Here is a 17442-nt window from a genome sequence, read left to right as displayed (position 1 = left end):
ACCACCCTACTTTATTTTCCAGTAACAGCTCAGCTGTCATTTGCTTCTTTAAAAACTCATGGATGGGTGCTATGAGCTATAGATATTTGATTACATTGCAGTACATCCTTGCTTCACTATATTGTTTATTATTGTATATTAACTTTATTGCCTTTGCAGCTATCTCCCTGTGATTCCTTGACTTTCTAGTACCTTTGCACCTATTCATGTACCTGCTGGTAGTTGATGTTCATTTGCTAGGCAATCAGATGCCAATGTGCTCCAAAATGGGGACGGTGACATTAAAGGCTGCAACCACGAGGAAAAACAGGCAGGGGGAAGATGGCAATTTAAAATATGAGTTGCAAATAATAGATTGTTGATCTATATGGTCTAAGTTATCTTAATGTTTTTATTTTTCTCTTTTATATTATTTATATCTTAGTTGTTAAATACTTTGGATACCATGGAAGGCAATGGCAGTCTTGGGAGGAGACACTTCTGGCTATCAACATTGAGAAAGATATTTATGTCTCGTATAAAAGACATGGATTCCCTCTAGAGAGCTTTATGTTCTATTACTTTAAAGAGGACAAATACACAAGCCGTCAAATTGACCAACAAGGTGGAGGGAAAGACACCATATTTGTTATCACCATGGGACAGCACTTTAGGCAGTTTCCACTTCAGCTTTACATCAGAAGAGCCATCAACATCCGAAAAGCCATAGAACGGTTGTTTATTAGGAGCCCTGAAACAAAAGTTATAATCAAAACTGAAAATACCAGAGAAATTAATGCTCCTGTTGAAAGAATTGGGGATTTTCATGGGTACACTCAGTACCTGGCACTGAGGGAAGTATTCCAAGGAATAAATGTAGGCTTTGTGGATGCTTGGGATATGACTGTCTCATCAGCTACAGCAACCGTTCATCCTCCAGGGAACACATTTCAAGGAATAATGAGTTTGACGTTTACATTTGCTTGTTCATAAGCACAACAAATCATTTTCACAACTAAATTTTTAACCTTTCAACACATTAATATATTGCTCATTATGCCACTTAGTTAACATAATAATCACTAATATTAATAATCGAGTATGCTGAAGAAAGGAAGAAATATTTGGCAGGAGAGTACACATCACATTCTTGTTTAAATGCAGTTTTATAGCTTATGAGTTTTAAATATATATATTTACAGGATATGTTTGTTTATGTGAAATTAAAGGGTTTTTCACCTTCCAAACACTTTTTTCAATTCAGTTGTTTTTTTAGATTGTTCCCCAGAAATAAAGACTTTTTTCAATTACTTTCCATTATTTATTTTTTATGTTTTTTCCAAAATCCAAGTGTAAAGGTGAATGTTCGTGTCTCTGGTGTTTGAGTCTGGCAGCTTTGTAATTTAGGTGCAGACTCTAAACTGTTACAATTTTGCAACATTTAGTTGATACATTTCTCAGCAGCATCTCTGGAGTATTCGCAACTATTGTATCAATTCTAACAGCTGCCTGTAATGAAACCCAGAGATTCTGCTCAGCAGGGACAAAGATAAGAAATGCATCCATTTAACTAAATGTATCCATTTAGAACAGTTTACAGGATCGGTGACCCCCAATCTCAGAGCTGCTTCAGAAGGTGAAAAATGACACTTTACACTTCAATATTAGAAAAATAGAAAGTCATTGAAAAAAGTCGTTATTTCTGGTGATCTATCTGAACCAACTAGTTGTTTGAAGGTGAACAACCCCTTTAAGGAAAAACTTACAGCACTTGTCAGTGTACTTTCAAATAGAAAATGTATATTCCCTTTCTTATAAACTTTGGTGCTATGGAGAAACAGTTGATTTATTATTAATTTTTATCTTAAATCTATTAATAAATATTTCTGTTGATTTTGTTGTTAGGTGCCATGTAATTTTGTTTTTTGTTCATTTAATGTTATTCTTAATTAAAGGGTGCTACATCACAATTCAATTAAAGGGTGCTACATCACAAGTTCTAGTGCTACATCACAATTATTTAATTTAGGCTTGTGACTTAAATGGATGCCTCAACATTACCCTCTGCACAGGACTCCAGGGGTGGGTCATGGACGACAGGTATATTTCCCCTTTATTCAGGTACCCGGAGGGTGCACAGCAGGGCTAATTACTGCAGCAGTGCAGGAGTTAAGAGAGCCCTGAGTGTTCAGGAAGGGCATTGATAGACACACGTGAGGTCTGCAAGAGTGTTTGGAAACTGCTCTCCTGACTGGGAATAAAAAGCTTTGTAAGGCTAGGTGAGCCTGATCCCTGAATGGGAATATGAACTGTTTTCTTTCAATTCTGCTGTTCATGAAAGTGAATGTTACTTTATGCTGAAGACTATGTTTAAGATGACTTATTTCACCTGCTGAGGATACAGCTTGTTTAAGTTGTTATTGTTACCTGCTGAAGATACAGCTTGTTAGTTTGAATAAGGAATAAAAAGACATTTATTCTACTACTGTGTTGTGGCCATAGTGCATGGGCGATCCGACTCCCCCTGAACTTTACACCTCATTATAGTTTATTTATTACAGTAATAAATCTGATATACTTTATCACAATAACCTGAAAGCACTACTGTGCCGTCAGGTAAGAATCCATTGACAAGCTCTTTAAAACTATCATCATAATGGGCAATAGAGGCCAATACAGAGGACAATGGAGACCTTAGGCATTTAGGTTAAGCATGAACTGACAACTCAAATGGAAAAAAACTTGAATCTGCGAGTTCAGGGTTAACAACCTGAAAATTCAAAATTGATCAGGTTTTCAATCAAAACCCTGCAATGAAAACTCGAACATCATGCAGGCTATTAACATCTTCAAATGGTTCAAGCAGTGGCATAACTAGATGTTGCTGGGCCCCACAGCAAATAAATTTTAGGGCCCCCAACATATCCAGTGTTTGTCCTGTTTTACCAATATATGTTCAAATTGCTCATCAATGAGAGCCTCATGGGGCCCCCTGTACCTCCTGGGCCCCCCTGCAGCCGCAGGGTCTGCTTCCTCTGTAGTTACGCCCCTGGGTTCAAGGGACCTCTGGCATTGACTTCTACATGACCGTGACAGGTTTTTGATGGTGTATTTTCGAATTCAAGCTATTTCCAGGGTCAAGGTATAATACATCTTGAAAATTTTAGTTTTTTTTAACCCAAAAAATCTAATTGTGACTCGATAATAACCTTCAAAACTTGAATTTTTTGTGGAAAACACAGCTAGAATAGTTAGAAAGCTAATAAATTGCCCCTAAATGTTCATGCAACTACTGTCTTGCAGGTCGTAAATGACTCCTAGGTGGTTTAGAGGGCTTAGAAATGTCAAGTCCTGTTTCTAAAATAAACTTGCTATACTTATGTTTCTGTAACAGTATACATATTTCTAATAGGCATTGCAGTTCTCAATAAAATCTTTTTTTTTAACTAAATTTTTATGTGCCATTATGAGTTTTGCATTGTTTTACAAACACATTTTGATTTATTTTATGTTTATTCTTATGTATCAGCCAAGGTTCCCACAATATTTGTGGAAGGTGAAAAAAATGCATCACTCCAAATTTCACTTCAATGTACATTTATGTTGACTTCCGAGTGAATCTAAATAGGCATTCTTCTAAAATCTCACCTTAACTGGCCTTGATGGAGAATGAAACCCCTACATTAACAACAGGGACCTTCACAGGCTTCCTTCCCCTCTCCCCAAGCTCATCAAGGAGACCACCACATAATGTCCCTTCTCCTCATACCTGTACTGAAAATGCAGAGGAGAGCAGTAGGGTTGGCACCAGCTCTAGCCCCTTGATATCAGCTCTCTAACAATAATTACCAACTATGAGCATGCACAATTGAAGCCAATTCCTTGCTCCAGCAATACATGTTGGTTGATGATAATTGCCAGAGACAGGGAGGGTGACTGCTATCAGAATGAAGGGTACCAGTCTAGTATTTTAGATACCTGCCTATTCTGGCTACTTTTTGCCATAGCCCTGAAAAATGACCAGTAACAAGGAATATTCAGAAAAATAGTAAATCTGAGCTCTAAACATAATCATAGTATCATAGTCAGAACTTCATAGGCCTAAATTAGCTGAAATTGACAAAAAGAAAAATCCCCTTCAGTAACTATACACGACCAAGATAACATTACCACCAAGGCCCCTAGAAATAAAAAAGCGCACTAAACTGCAAAATCTTTTGCCTGAATGGTCTCTTAATGCCTGGTTTGGTGCATTTTGGGGTAGTATTATACAACTCGCCATACAGGTGTTAGCTATGGTAATATGAATTGTCTTAATTATTTGGTTGTTGTTCAACTCCTGCAAATTATTTGGTTGTTGTTCAACTCCTGCAAAACCAGTGCCATTGCTGCAGCCCAATATGTGACTATAATACATGACGTGACCCACACAAACTCCAGCAACGAAGAATTCTATTGAGATGGCTAAATTTACAGAGCAAACCAGTTCTGTTTGTGTTCCCATGCAAAAGCAAACTTGAATACATTTCTCCAGAACAACTCATTAATGAGTTGTGTGGTATCTTCACTGCCCAAAATCCCCACTGGTAAATAAAAAGTAGATTGGAAATTGGAATGGAAACTGCTCGCAAAGGCATTTGGAAATCACCTAGGGAGATTTTAATAGATTAGACATTTAAGCATATATTAGAAAAGAGAAGTTGCTTAACTGGACAAGTGTCTGGACATCTGCTCCTGAACAGATGACATTGTGTATCAAAAAACAATAAAGGATAATCATCAAATACATATGTGATTAACTAATCTATGAAAATGATTTTGAGTGTGATACAGAATCAACAATTGCTAATTATGTTTTGATTAAGGTATAAAAAATATATGTCATGAGGAGAAGGGCAATCTGTTTGATTGCTGCATTGCTAATCTGCAGTTTGGTGTCTGAGTATGAGGATTATCCGTGTGTCCGGATCTGGTAATTACCCTGGTCCTTACTTAATCATTCTTAACCATTTTCCCTCATACTTTAATACAGTGCCTGTACAGAGCTTTGTGAAGTTGAGTGTTGATATAGTATATACGTATAAGTTTATGCACTTGGGTAAAAATGACATAAAAGCTATTTATAAACTAGATAGTACTGTTTTGGTGGTATTCTTAATTGAGAATGATTTGGGAGGTTTCAAGAATAACAGACTTTTTATCTCAGTTTAACTTAGTGGCTATTTAAGATAATAACATATTGTCTTGCTCCTCTGCTCCCTTGCGTTCACACTGTGTGTTGCAACACAGCAATGAGCATGTCATGATGTGCATGTGTTGTGATGTTGTGCATTAGGCTAGACAGTGAGTTTGTACCAGGTTATCAAGTGGTGTTCCATCTGAATTCCTGGATACTTCCCACTATGTATTAATAGCCTTGTTCCTGATAAATGACTCCAATCAGCTGCTGTGATGTCTGGCCTGTCTGACCTCTGCTTGTCTAATTCCTGATACTTTGCTTCAGACCTCACTAGCCTCTCTCCACTCTGCTGGTTACCTGTTCTCATTCTGGGTTAACTTGGTGTCAGCGTGGGCTGCTTGTGGGCCTCTGATTATACTGTATATGACACTTCATCAAATATGCTAGTATAACCAAGCCAAAACATGGATCAGTCTCTAGGAATGCAATGACCAACTCAGGTAGTATGCTTCCTTGTCTCACAATCTTCCTGACCACACTTGCAAAGATCATCTCTGTTGGTGGCAAAAATACAAAGGTAGGTGAAGTGAAGGTAAGGGATGTTTGGGAGTGTCATGTAACCCGTCATTGCTGAACACAGAAGAATGGGAGCTTCATTGTACATGCACAATACTTCAAGACTCACATGTGCTAAAATAAGAAAGTGAAACATTGTCATGTATATTGCCAATAATTTTTATTTGCAGTGTGGATTAAGGACAAAGGTTAAATGAATGATAGGCAGTCTGATGGTTAAAAATGTTCACATACTGGTACTCTAAATTTACAGTTTTTAAACCGGAAATTTGGCTTTTCTAATGCAAGAGAGCACGACTGGGCTCTCTGAACTAGCAATGCACCCCTCTCTGGTGCAGAAAAGATTATCGCTGGGGGTGGCATTCATAGGTGGACTTTCATTAAGGCTTGAAGAGGCTAAGCCTCCCATAACCTGTTTGCCTAAAATATTAAAAGGAAAATGAAAAGAAAAAGCATTAAAAACCCTCTGTCCTACCAATGTAACAATTTGAGCTTGTCTGGGGGGAGGGGCAGAGGGATGCTGCTGACTAGTGTCTTTAGAAAGAAAAAAAACCCTACCTGGTGACTCCAGTGATGTCATCAAAAAGATTTTGCATTGGAAAGCTTATGAGCTTATTGGTGTGTCAAGCATAGTTACTAGGTGTGACTGAGCTTTACCCGGAATGGTTGTTTGTTCTAGGGATCAGGTCTGTTAATCCTCCATCTGCTTGTCTGGTATGTGCAATTTACATTGCTTCTCAACTCATCCTAGATAAGTGGTTTTGGAAGGATTTATTGCAAGGTGTTATTGGCACAAAACATAATGATCAATTGCAGTTTCATTGAACTATTCAGGTAGGTGTTGTCTGAAACTGTGAAGGTGTGATGCAGCCGTTATTTGGACTATTGTGACCAAATGACATTTTTACACATTTCAGCCAACACCTACCTGTATAGCTCAATGGAACCATTGTGATTGGATATTGGTGACAGTTTCCTTAAAGGGTTAAAGGCCTTGTAACCTTAGCTCCAAAGTAATTGCCGCACACCCTAATTTCCCAGATCTCTCCTCTTGGTTCTGCTCAATAATAGGAGAATCGGAAACCTCCAGTCAAACATATAAAGAATATCTCTGGCACACAAGACATGCGTTCAGCATGGGAAGCCCTTGCAATTTTATTTAATGCATGGTGCAATGTTTTGGGACACTCCCCTTTTTTCAGCATGCTTGACAAAGGGGCATCATGCATTAAATAAAATTGCAAGGGCTTGCCCTGATGAACGCATGTCTTGTGTGCCAGAGATATTCTTTATACTTGCAACCTTAGCTGCCCAAATAAATACGCCATTCCTTCTTACTGGATTACTGCCTTAATTTGTATCACAACTTAGACTGCAGCATACATGCCTTTAATGTATTTTCACCTTCCTCAGGATAAGATCAGTCAGGCTACTTTCACTTAGACACACATATTGTATTGATGGTTGAATGCAATTTGTTTTTAATCTTATCTACTATCATATTATATTACAGGTATGGGACCTATTATCCAGAATGCTCAGGGTTTTCTGGATAATAGATCTCTCTGTAATTTGGATTTTTATACCTTAAAGGGATTCTGTCATGATGTTTATGATCTAGTTTTTATTTCTAAATTCCACTTTTTACACTGCAAATAATTCACTCTACCATATATAATTTCCTTCCTGAACCACCAAGTGCATTTTTGCTGTAATATTGGTGTGTAGGCAGCCATCTCAGGTTAATCTGCCTGGTCATGTGCTTTCAGAAAGGGACAGCACTTTAGGGTGGAACTGCTTTCTGGCAGGCTGTTGGTTCTTCTACTCAATGTAACTGAATGTGTCACAGTGGAACCTGGATTTTTACTATTGAGTGCTGTTCTTACATCTACCAGGGAGATATTTTCTTGTGTTAGGGAATTTTATTTAAAATATTCAAAGAATACAATGATAAATCAAATCACAACACATATAGTTGCAATTCAAATCAAATATCAAACATTGAATTTCAACTGAAAGAAAAATGAATACCATCCCATATTACTCAAGACTTTTTAACACAGTCAGATCCAAACACCTCGCCACACTTTCCCTTAAAGAGGATGATGTTGGGCATTCTATGAGAAAGTGCTGCTGTGTCTTCTCTATCTGAGATAACCTCTCACAAAGAGTTTGCCTTGCAAGGACAGCTAAGAAATGTTCCAGAACTTTCTGGGTAACCTTTTACTTGTGAGGAAGCGAATACTTTCCTTTAGTATTTTCTCTGGGCAGTCTTTGACACAAATAGGTGAAATAAAATGAATATCCAGCACCTTCCAATAAATGATTTTTCCGTGAAGGGACCATATGTCTCTTGCACAAATATTAAATTTCTTAAAGATTTTAACCGATTGCCGCAGATAAGATGGGGTGCAGCCTCCTCTTATCCAGATCTCTTTCACCCTGCTGAGAAGCCAATCTCTAATAAAAGGTGATGCCCAGTCTCTAAAGCTGATTTCCCACAGAGACTCTTTCCCCTGCACTAGCCCTCCAAAGTAAAACTTCAGAAAGATAGTGCAGAAGAAAACCACGGGACATGGCATGTCCAACCCTCCCCTTTTCTTCTGCAGGAAAGTAATCCCCCTTTTAACCGGGCTGAGCCCACTTCCCCAAAGCAAGAACAGGCTCTGGATCCGGGTATAGAGAGATTCTTGCAAAAAAGACATAAGAAACAAAGAGAAAAAGAGGAATCAGGAAAGTCCTAATAATGTCAATCCTTTCTCTATAGGTCAGCTTCCATGATTTCCACTACTGAACCTTTGCTAGACCAGCATTCAGTTTGTCTTCCCAATTTGCCTTATTGAGGTCTCCCTTACCAAATTTAATCCCCAGAATTCTAACTAAACCTGGGGCCATTGGGAATTTCTCAAGCCTAAAGCTCTAGAGTCCAAAAAGCTTCTGACCCTGAGGCCTAAGAGTAACTTCCGATGCACTCCAAAACCTTTCCCTCCTCCTCAGGTTTTGATATTACCAGCGTGACATTGTTTGCATAGGCTATGGATTTAAAGGATTGACCCAATGGAAACAAAACACCCCCAAACCCACAATCCTACAATCTTACAGTCTCCTCAAGAATGGATCTAATGACAAAACATACAGAAGTGGACTCAGAGGACATCCCTGCCTCCCGCCAGCTCTCACCAAAAAGTCCTCACCTTTCCAACCCTAAATCAATGGGAAGCTCTTTGTCCTGCTGTACAAAATTCTAAGCCATATAATGAATTCATCCGGAATGCAGTATCTTTGCAAAGCAGCCCATAGATACTAGTGAATGACTTTATCAATATTCACTTGGTCTAAATAGAGAAAGTATTTGCCCCACTGCCAAGCCTTGCACCTCTCCAGTGCTTCCCTGAGAGAAAGAACAGCACCAAAACTGTCCCTTCCCTCCAGTGAACAGAACTGAGAATTAGAAAGAAGAGACCCAGTCACCTCACCCAACTTTTGTGAGAGAATCCTAGCCAGAATCTTCCTATCACAATTGAGAAGGGAAATCTGCCTCCAATTCTCAATTTGCCTCGAATCCTTCCCCTTTGATATCAGAACCAGAGAGGAGAACTGCATAGCTGTAGGAAGGCACCACTTTGCCAGACAGTCATTAAAGACTTTAGTAAGAACCGGAACCAACTCCTCCTTAAAGGGATACTGTCATGGGAAAAAAATAAATTTCAAAACGAATCAGTTAATAGTGCTGCTTCAGCAGAATTCTGCACTGAAATCCATTTCTCAAAAGAGCAAACGGGTTTTTTTATATTAAATTTTGAAATCTGACATGGGGCTAGACATATTGTCAATTTCCCAGCTGCCCCAAGTCATGTGACTTGTTCTCTGATAAACTTCAATCACTCTTTACTGCTGTACTGCAAGTTGGAGTGATATCACCCCTCCCTTTTCCCCCCCATCAGCCAAACAAAAGAACAATGGGAGGGTAACCAGATAACAGCTCCTTAACACAAGATAACAGCTGCCTGGTAGATCTAAGAACAACACTCAATAGTAAAAACCCATGTCTCACTGAGACACATTCAGTTACATTGAGAAGGAAAAACAGCAGCCTGCCAGAAAGCATTTCTCTCCTAAAGTCCAGGCACAAGTCACATGACCAGGGGCAGCTGGGAAATTGACAAAATGTCTAGCCCCATGTCAGATTTGAATATAAAAAAAATCTGTTTGCTCTTTTGAGAAATGGATTTCAGTGCAGAATTCTGCTGGAGTAGCACTATTAACTGATTCATTTTGAAAAAAACATGTTTTCCGATTACAGGATCCCTTTAAATGTGCTGTAAAACTCCGCAGTGAAACCATCTGGACCAGGGACCCTCCTTTTCTGCTGTTTTTCAATTGCTTGCAGTACTTGCTCCTCTGTTATCTTGGACACCAAAGGGGAAAAGTCCAAATTGTCAGTGTTTTTAAACTGGGGTTGCCTCCAGGAAAGCTTGAATCTTACCCTTATCCAAAGCCCCCTTTTTTTTGTAAAGGTCATTGTAGTAGGACCCCACAACCTCCAGGATACCCTCCCTAGAAACTTCCAATTCACTCTGAAGGTTGTAAAGGCCCCCAACCCGCTTCCTCTTAACCGTCTTCTTACAGTTCTGGTAAGGGTCCGGGGAACATGAAGTTCCATAGTCTCCAAGAACCAGGGACTTAAAGGAGAAGGAAAGCAACTGAAGCAGTTTATTGCCAATAGATTAGCCACAATAGTGCAAGCTACAAGACTATATTTATTCTGCAGAATGATTTAACATACCTGAGTAAACAGCTCTAGAAGCTCTCTCTGTTTGTTTAGGATAGCAGCTGCCATATTACCTTGGTGTGACATCACATTCTGTCTGACCTCAGATTACAGCAGGGAGGAGAGGAGGGAGGAGGAGAGGAGCAAACTGAGCATGCTCAAGCCTTGCTTTGGAGGTTTAAACAGGAAGCCTGATACAGAAGCCCATGTGTACACAATAGAAGGAAGGAAATACTGTGTGAGGACTCAAAGCAGCATTACTTTGAGGGTTTACTGGTGTATTTATATATGCCTCTCTGATAAAGCTTACTTAATTTTAGCCTTTCCTTCTCCTTTAAGCCGGTTGTACTGACACTGCCTCAACAAGTACTTAAGACGGTTAACTTTTTCTCCTGCCTCCCAATCCGAAATACAGATTTCAAGTTTCATTCTTAGAGACCAGCTCTATTTCTCTTTAGCCCTCCCTTTCTTAAAAGAGGCAATTTTGAAAAAGGTCCATAAAGTATCCTTAGTTGCATCCCACCAATCTGCAACAGAAAGTCCCTAAAACCTGTCTTCTAATCATCCTATCCCAGCAACTCTTTTCCTAGTCTCCAAAGCCCCTTACCAGAGCCTTAGCTTCCCACTGCACCATAGTGAAAGGATAAACCCAAATAGTCTGAAAATTCTACCACCAAACACCTCGTTAAAATTGGAAAAGGTCTAATTTTTTTTAACAAGAATTAAGTCAATCCTACTATCTCTGGGACTGCATCTATAGGTGTACTGACTCTTCCTCCCACTAAAAGTGGCCAAATCCACCAACCCCACCTCTTCTATGAAGTTCTTAAAAAACAGGCACTCATTTATTGATTGTCCCTGTTTTGTCCTTATCACATAACACCTGGTTGAAAATGCATCTATCAAACAGGACATCCACCACTTTTTTTAGTACAAAATGCCTGTTACCCTTGAATAGAACCCCAATATCCCCCTGCTGGCTCTGTACCCATGGACCAAAAAGAAAACCCTTCCCTCCATTCCTGTTTTGCCTCTCTAATATCATGTAAGGATGAGAGCCTTGTCTCCGTGAGAAACTGCACATTGCTTAAAGAATTCATACAGCAAAAAATTTGACTTTCTACTTTTGATACTGCAGGTGTTAATTTTGCATTTATGGTGAACAATCCCACTGGGATCCTCCTTACCTTCACAATATATACTTATTAATAGCCCACAATCTTAGATTTTCTTCGTTTTACTTGACTCTGTATAGACCCACCTTGTGTTGCATTCCTTTAATGCAGCATGTTTATCTTGCTAGCCGACATCCGACTCAAGTCTTTCTAGTGAGCCATGTGATCATAATATAGCACAGGCCTTACATTCCAAAATAGGATGGGCTATCTTGTATCCCAGTGCTGTCAAATGGTGGACCACCCAGGCCTGGATTTGTGGAAAGGCCACTTAGGCCCAGGCCTAGGGCGGCAGGATTTTAGGGGGGCGGCGTGTTACCCAACCACACCCATGTTGGTTCTGGAGATACAATCATTTTTTAAATTACCCATGCGCTAATTCCCATTGCTCCGGTCCAGATGATGAAAATATGCACGAATAAAGGGGATGGGACGGGGGTGACCAACTGCAGTGGGCCTAGGGGCACCCACTATGTAAATCCAGCCCTGGGACCGTCCCTTCTGTACCGCTCCCCCACCACACATGAAAGTCTGCCTGCTGTGTCTGTTTAACATGTGTAAACTTTAATAGGTATCACTACAGAGATTAACTAGCTCCTGCATTGTTTACACCTCAAATTCAGAGTGTAATCACCTGCATTGTTCACACTTGTAATCCCCTCTGCATTGTTTACACCAGTAACATCTCTATTGCACATACCCTATAGCTCTATTCTGTTCACAACTCAGACCCAGACTGAACATGCCCACATTGTTTCCCTGTTCACACCTCATATCAAGGAGAACTAGCACTGTGCCACTATGTCTGCCCTATTCTCCTTGGGTGTTTCATACTATGCCTGCTCCATGCTCCTTGAGTGTGTGATACTCTGTTTGTTTGTGCCATACTCTGCCTTCCCTATACTCTTTGTGCGTGCCATACTCTGCCTTCCCTATACTCTTTGTGTGTGCCATACTCTGCATGTGTGTGTCCTGCTCTGTCTGTGGAACATAAGCCTGGTATGGGTTAGTTCTGGGGGGTTCTTAGCATTTAAAAACTGTTGTTAGGGGCCCCTAAGGTGTTAAATTGTGTGCTGGGGGTGCTGTGTTATCTACAGGGGAGGATGAGGCATATGGATTTAAGGGTATGTCTTAATATGACATAACTTTTTTCACATATAAGCGATACATGATATCCAACCATTTGATTTTTTGATGTGCTACCACAATTAATGTGGACATGGTCTTCTGGTAATGTGGGTGTGGTTTAAAGTGTGTGTGATTGAAAACAGGGAGTGGTTAACACTGGCTTCCATTATCTGCCCTCCAGAAACATTCTGGCCCTCGGTACCACAGTGTCACGGTCGGCGCCCAACACCAGAACAAATGCCAAGCACCCTGGTCTCGGCTCGTGCTTCACCTGTAGTGTGACCGCCTTTGGCCTCGGGAGGAGCCCTCAGCTACTTGGATGCCACCAGGACTTAAACGAGAGGTGCAAGTCTAGAGGTTCTGGCAGGAAGAGGGGCACGACTGTTAGCTAGAGTCTTTGGGCAGAAGGTCGCTGTACAAGACATAAAGAAAAGAGTAGTCAGATCAGGCCAGGATCAGGACACAGAAATGCCAGACTGCAGGGTAGAAGTCAGCTTTATTCCTGGCTGCTCTCTCCACACTGTTTGCTCCTCCCCCTTCACTTCCCCTTCCTGTGTCCATGACCTTTCTCATTACTCCACCCAGTGCTAAGCTGCTAATGTATATTGAACTGAACATTTAACATCATAGGAATGAATGGAACAACATTACAGTATGAATATCAACCGGTTCCAAAATGTTGTTTACATTGACACGTTTAAGTCTCTTTTGAATTTCCTCCTGGGCGAACCATACTGTACATCATACCTTAAAGGGGTTGTTGACCTTTAAATTAACTTTTAGTATGAAGTAGAGAGTGACATTCTGAGACAATTTGCAATTGGTTTTCAATATCTGTTATTTATGGTTTTTGAGTCATTTAGCTATCTATTCAGCAGATCTCCAGTTTGCAATTTCAACAATCTGGTTGCTAGGGTCCAAATTACCCTAGCAACCATTCACTGAGTGGAATAAGAGTCTGGAATATGAATAGCAGAGGGCCTCAATAGAAAGACAAGTAATAAAAGTAACAATAAATGTGCAGCCTTACAGTGCATTTGTTATTAGATGGGGTCAGTGACCCCCATTTGAAAGCTGGAGAGAGTCAGAAGAAGAAGGCAACAAAATTGCTTAGAATTGGCCATTCTATAACATACTAAGAGTTAACTGAAAAGTGAACCACCCCTTTAAGTCTATTAAAATTAATAAACAGTATTGCTATGCCACCAGCGTTGATATATGCTAGTGTACCTACCATCATGAACAAGGTTTTGGAAATCCAGTGCAGACATAGGGGCAAATTTATTAAAGGGAGAATTTTTGCTAAATTGTCAATGTGCCTGCGAATTGTCTTTTTGGCAAATTTTTTAATAGCGACAGCCACTTTGCCCTTTGGTAAATTTGTATGGCACTGATAGAACTATCCACAACACACATTGCTACGGTACCTCCATAAGGTTCAGTGGCCGAATGACTGGGGAAGCAGGGGGTGCGATTGGGCCATGGCCCTGCACCCCACCAGGGCCCCATGGCTGCTCCCGCGCCATTGATTCTGGACAGAAAATCACGTATGGACAGTGTCAGACTGGGATGCCAGGGGCCCACTAGAAAACCTTAGACTGTGGGACTACCAGAAAACCTGAGACCATGGGGCCACCAGAAAACCTTAGACTGTGGGACTACCAGAAAACCTGAGACCATGGGGCCACCAGAAAACCTTAGACCGTGGGTCCACTTTCCAAACTATTATTCCTCCTCTTCTCACTCAATCTCTTTAGTCTCCTAGTCTTTTATAATTACTTACTCTATTCTTCCATTATTAAGCATTTCCCCCCATAAAGAATTTGGGAATTACCATGAAATAGGCTAAGTGGTTAGAAGCATGAGACCCACTGACAACTGGGCCCACCAGGAGTTTTCCTGGTATCCCGATGGGCCAGTCCTACACTTCGTATGGAGGGGGTCCCACACCACGGCCCGCCACCCTCTATTACGTTACTGATAAGGTATACAAGTAAATGCCAGCCCAATACACTCATAGCATGTCCTAAACAAAATTCAGGGGAATCAGAGCCATATATGTAAGGTCACTTCAAATAGTATGGCTGGCGGGAAAAAAACCTCTGTGACTGTAAGGGACGTGTGACGCAAAATGCTACAATCAAATGTGTCTGCCCCCTGTGTTTATCAATTAACTAATTAGAAATAGCACATTATTAAAACATCCATTGCTGTTTAAAATTATCATTGAAGTAACATATTAATCAAATTGTATATCATTTAGTGGAAGTGGTTACACAGGAGGGTAGTGAAAACAATTGAAAAAACTCAAACATACAGGCATAAAGTGTTAAGTTATATAGAAGCGAAACAAACTAAAAATAAAATTAGACATGTACAAAGTGCTAACACCAAGAGGTCTGCTGTGTGTGTCCAATTTTCTTATTAATATCAACCGGCTCCTTGGTAAAAAAAATTATATACCCAGTAGTACACGGTACCCGTGCACCTCAATCTAATAACTGGCATTATCAGGTAACCTATACGTTACCTGCTGTTGGTTACCAGCCTTTTGGTTTTCTGCACTACTATTCATTCAAAGTTGCCCAATACGTCCATGAAAAACAACAATGAAAAAAATGACAGCAAAAAATTAAGGCAAAAAATTGTTATTAATGAAAAGTCAAATAAAATTGATAAAGGAAGCAATTCAAGTTCCCATGGGCCCCTGTGTCAAAATCCACTTAGCTTCCAATCTGTGTATATCAAGGTCTCTATCACCACCTCTCCTTGGTAAAGGAACATGGTCTATAATCATACGCCCAAACTGAGGTAGAGAGTGTTTAACCAACAAAAAATGCTTAGCCATCGGTTGGTCCATTTTACCCATAATCAAGGCAGAACAGATGGCACATCGGTGGTTGTTCATCCATTCACTGTAGGTGGTAGTTGTGTTGCCAACAGGTCATGTCAGACGGCATTAGTACATACAGACCAGGTACTCACTGGTACAGTAGAGATTGTGGCGGATCTTGAAACGTTGGCCGGGGTAGGGGTGTCTGAAAGTGAATCCTTGCAGCATGTCACTGCAAGTTTGGCATCCTGTACATTTGTAGCAGCCTGGTTTCTGCAATGCCTCTAACCAAGTGGGGGCAGTTGAAGGTGCTTTTAAGTATTTTACCATCAAAAGATAACCTAAATTCCTTGCTCTCCTGTATCCCATCACTGGTCCTTTTACATCACTGAATGGTAAGAAAGTGTCAGAGTTAACAATAGTGTATCTGTTAAATAAGGCCTTCCAGCTAAAGCAAAACAAAGCACTCTAAAACACTGTACTGTGAAAGTTGTGCTTAGTGAAAAAGTAACAATACTCTTCTGTTACAAATAAATCACTAATATTACTTAAAAACACTGCATTCTTGAAGTAAATCTTGTTGCATTTCTTAAAATGGACCAGTACCACTAATGGAAAATCTATAGAGAAATATAGACACATTTTGAAGCAGGACATGAAAATTTTTAGTTTACATATGAGGGTGTCAAACTCTAGACAATGAGCCCTAGAACAAAGATATAACAAACATTTAATACTATTTCTCATTATTTAAAACATCATTGGTTATCAGTCTACAGATATTAAACAGTTAATGGAACTTTTTGTCTACATGACAATCTGTTCGTGGTTGACGTGTGCCTAATGACGAGGAAAAAGATTACACATCACTTTATTGAGATTACAAAAGGTCTCACTCTGTCTCAAAGGTTTCCTCAATAACTGAATTCCTTCATTTTATCCTTCATTTATTCGAATTATCCACAATTGCTTTCAGTAGTGCAAGCAGAGCCGGATTTCGATGACGGGCGCCCCTAGGCCGCACGGTCCTACCAGACGGCCGCGCGGTCCTAGCGCCCACCTCACCTCCCCTTCCCAGCGCGCCGGCGAAAAAACGCCGGCGCAGCTGCTGTAATTGAATGGGGACGCACACGTCCCCATAATGCGGCTGGGCGGCATGCCGCCCCTATTTTTTTGCCGCCCTAGGCCCGGGCCTATGCGGCCTTGCCGCAAATCCGGGCCTGAGTGCAAGGTCCTCTATTTGGAAGCTATGTTCAATGCAATAAGTGTTCGATAAAGTAAAGATGTGTTTACCTCTAAAATTGAATGCACTATTTTTCCTAATTCAACCTTTTGAACTTGATGAATATTGGTTATCAGTCTACAGAGATTAAACAGTTAATGGCACTTTTTGTCTACATGGCATTCTTTTGGTGGTTGATGTGTACCTAGCGAGGAGGAACAAGATTACACATCACTTTTTTTAGATTATAAAAGGTCATGTCCAAGTCTCACTCTGTCTCAAAGGTTTCAGCAATAAATGACATTTATAAAATCATAAAACAGCTGCAATAAAGGCTAGATATGGCTGTTTATGTGTTCAATATATTTCATAGTTTGTTCACATGATTAACCTGATTATTATTAGATACCTAATTATTAACCATTTTGAGCACTATTTATTATCATAATTGTACCCTGACATACAGTGGTAGGGCATGGTGTGCATTTACTTAGAACAAAAATTGATTTAGCAGTTTCATAATATAAACAAGAAATGATCCACTGGATCCACTAGTATAGCCATTATAACAAACCAGAC

General features: G+C 40.1%; 1 protein-coding gene across 1 annotated transcript in view; it reads left to right on the top strand.

The window, feature by feature from the left end:
* LOC108695826 (NXPE family member 2) overlaps positions 1-1324 on the top strand; it is a 53795-nt gene extending 52471 nt beyond the window's left edge. Inside the window, exon 6 of the mRNA XM_041569205.1 lies at positions 425-1324. Within this exon, the coding sequence (XP_041425139.1) occupies positions 425-972 (548 nt within the window). The 3' untranslated portion in view covers positions 973-1324. The remainder of the gene's footprint in view (positions 1-424) is intronic.
* The last annotated feature ends 16118 nt before the right edge of the window (positions 1325-17442 follow it).

The sequence above is a fragment of the Xenopus laevis genome, chromosome 7L (genome assembly GCF_017654675.1).
Source record: "Xenopus laevis strain J_2021 chromosome 7L, Xenopus_laevis_v10.1, whole genome shotgun sequence".
NCBI classification, from domain to species: domain Eukaryota; kingdom Metazoa; phylum Chordata; class Amphibia; order Anura; family Pipidae; genus Xenopus; species Xenopus laevis.
The sequence above is the reverse complement of the archived record's forward strand: the minus strand, read 5'-3'. Positions and strand labels throughout refer to the sequence as shown.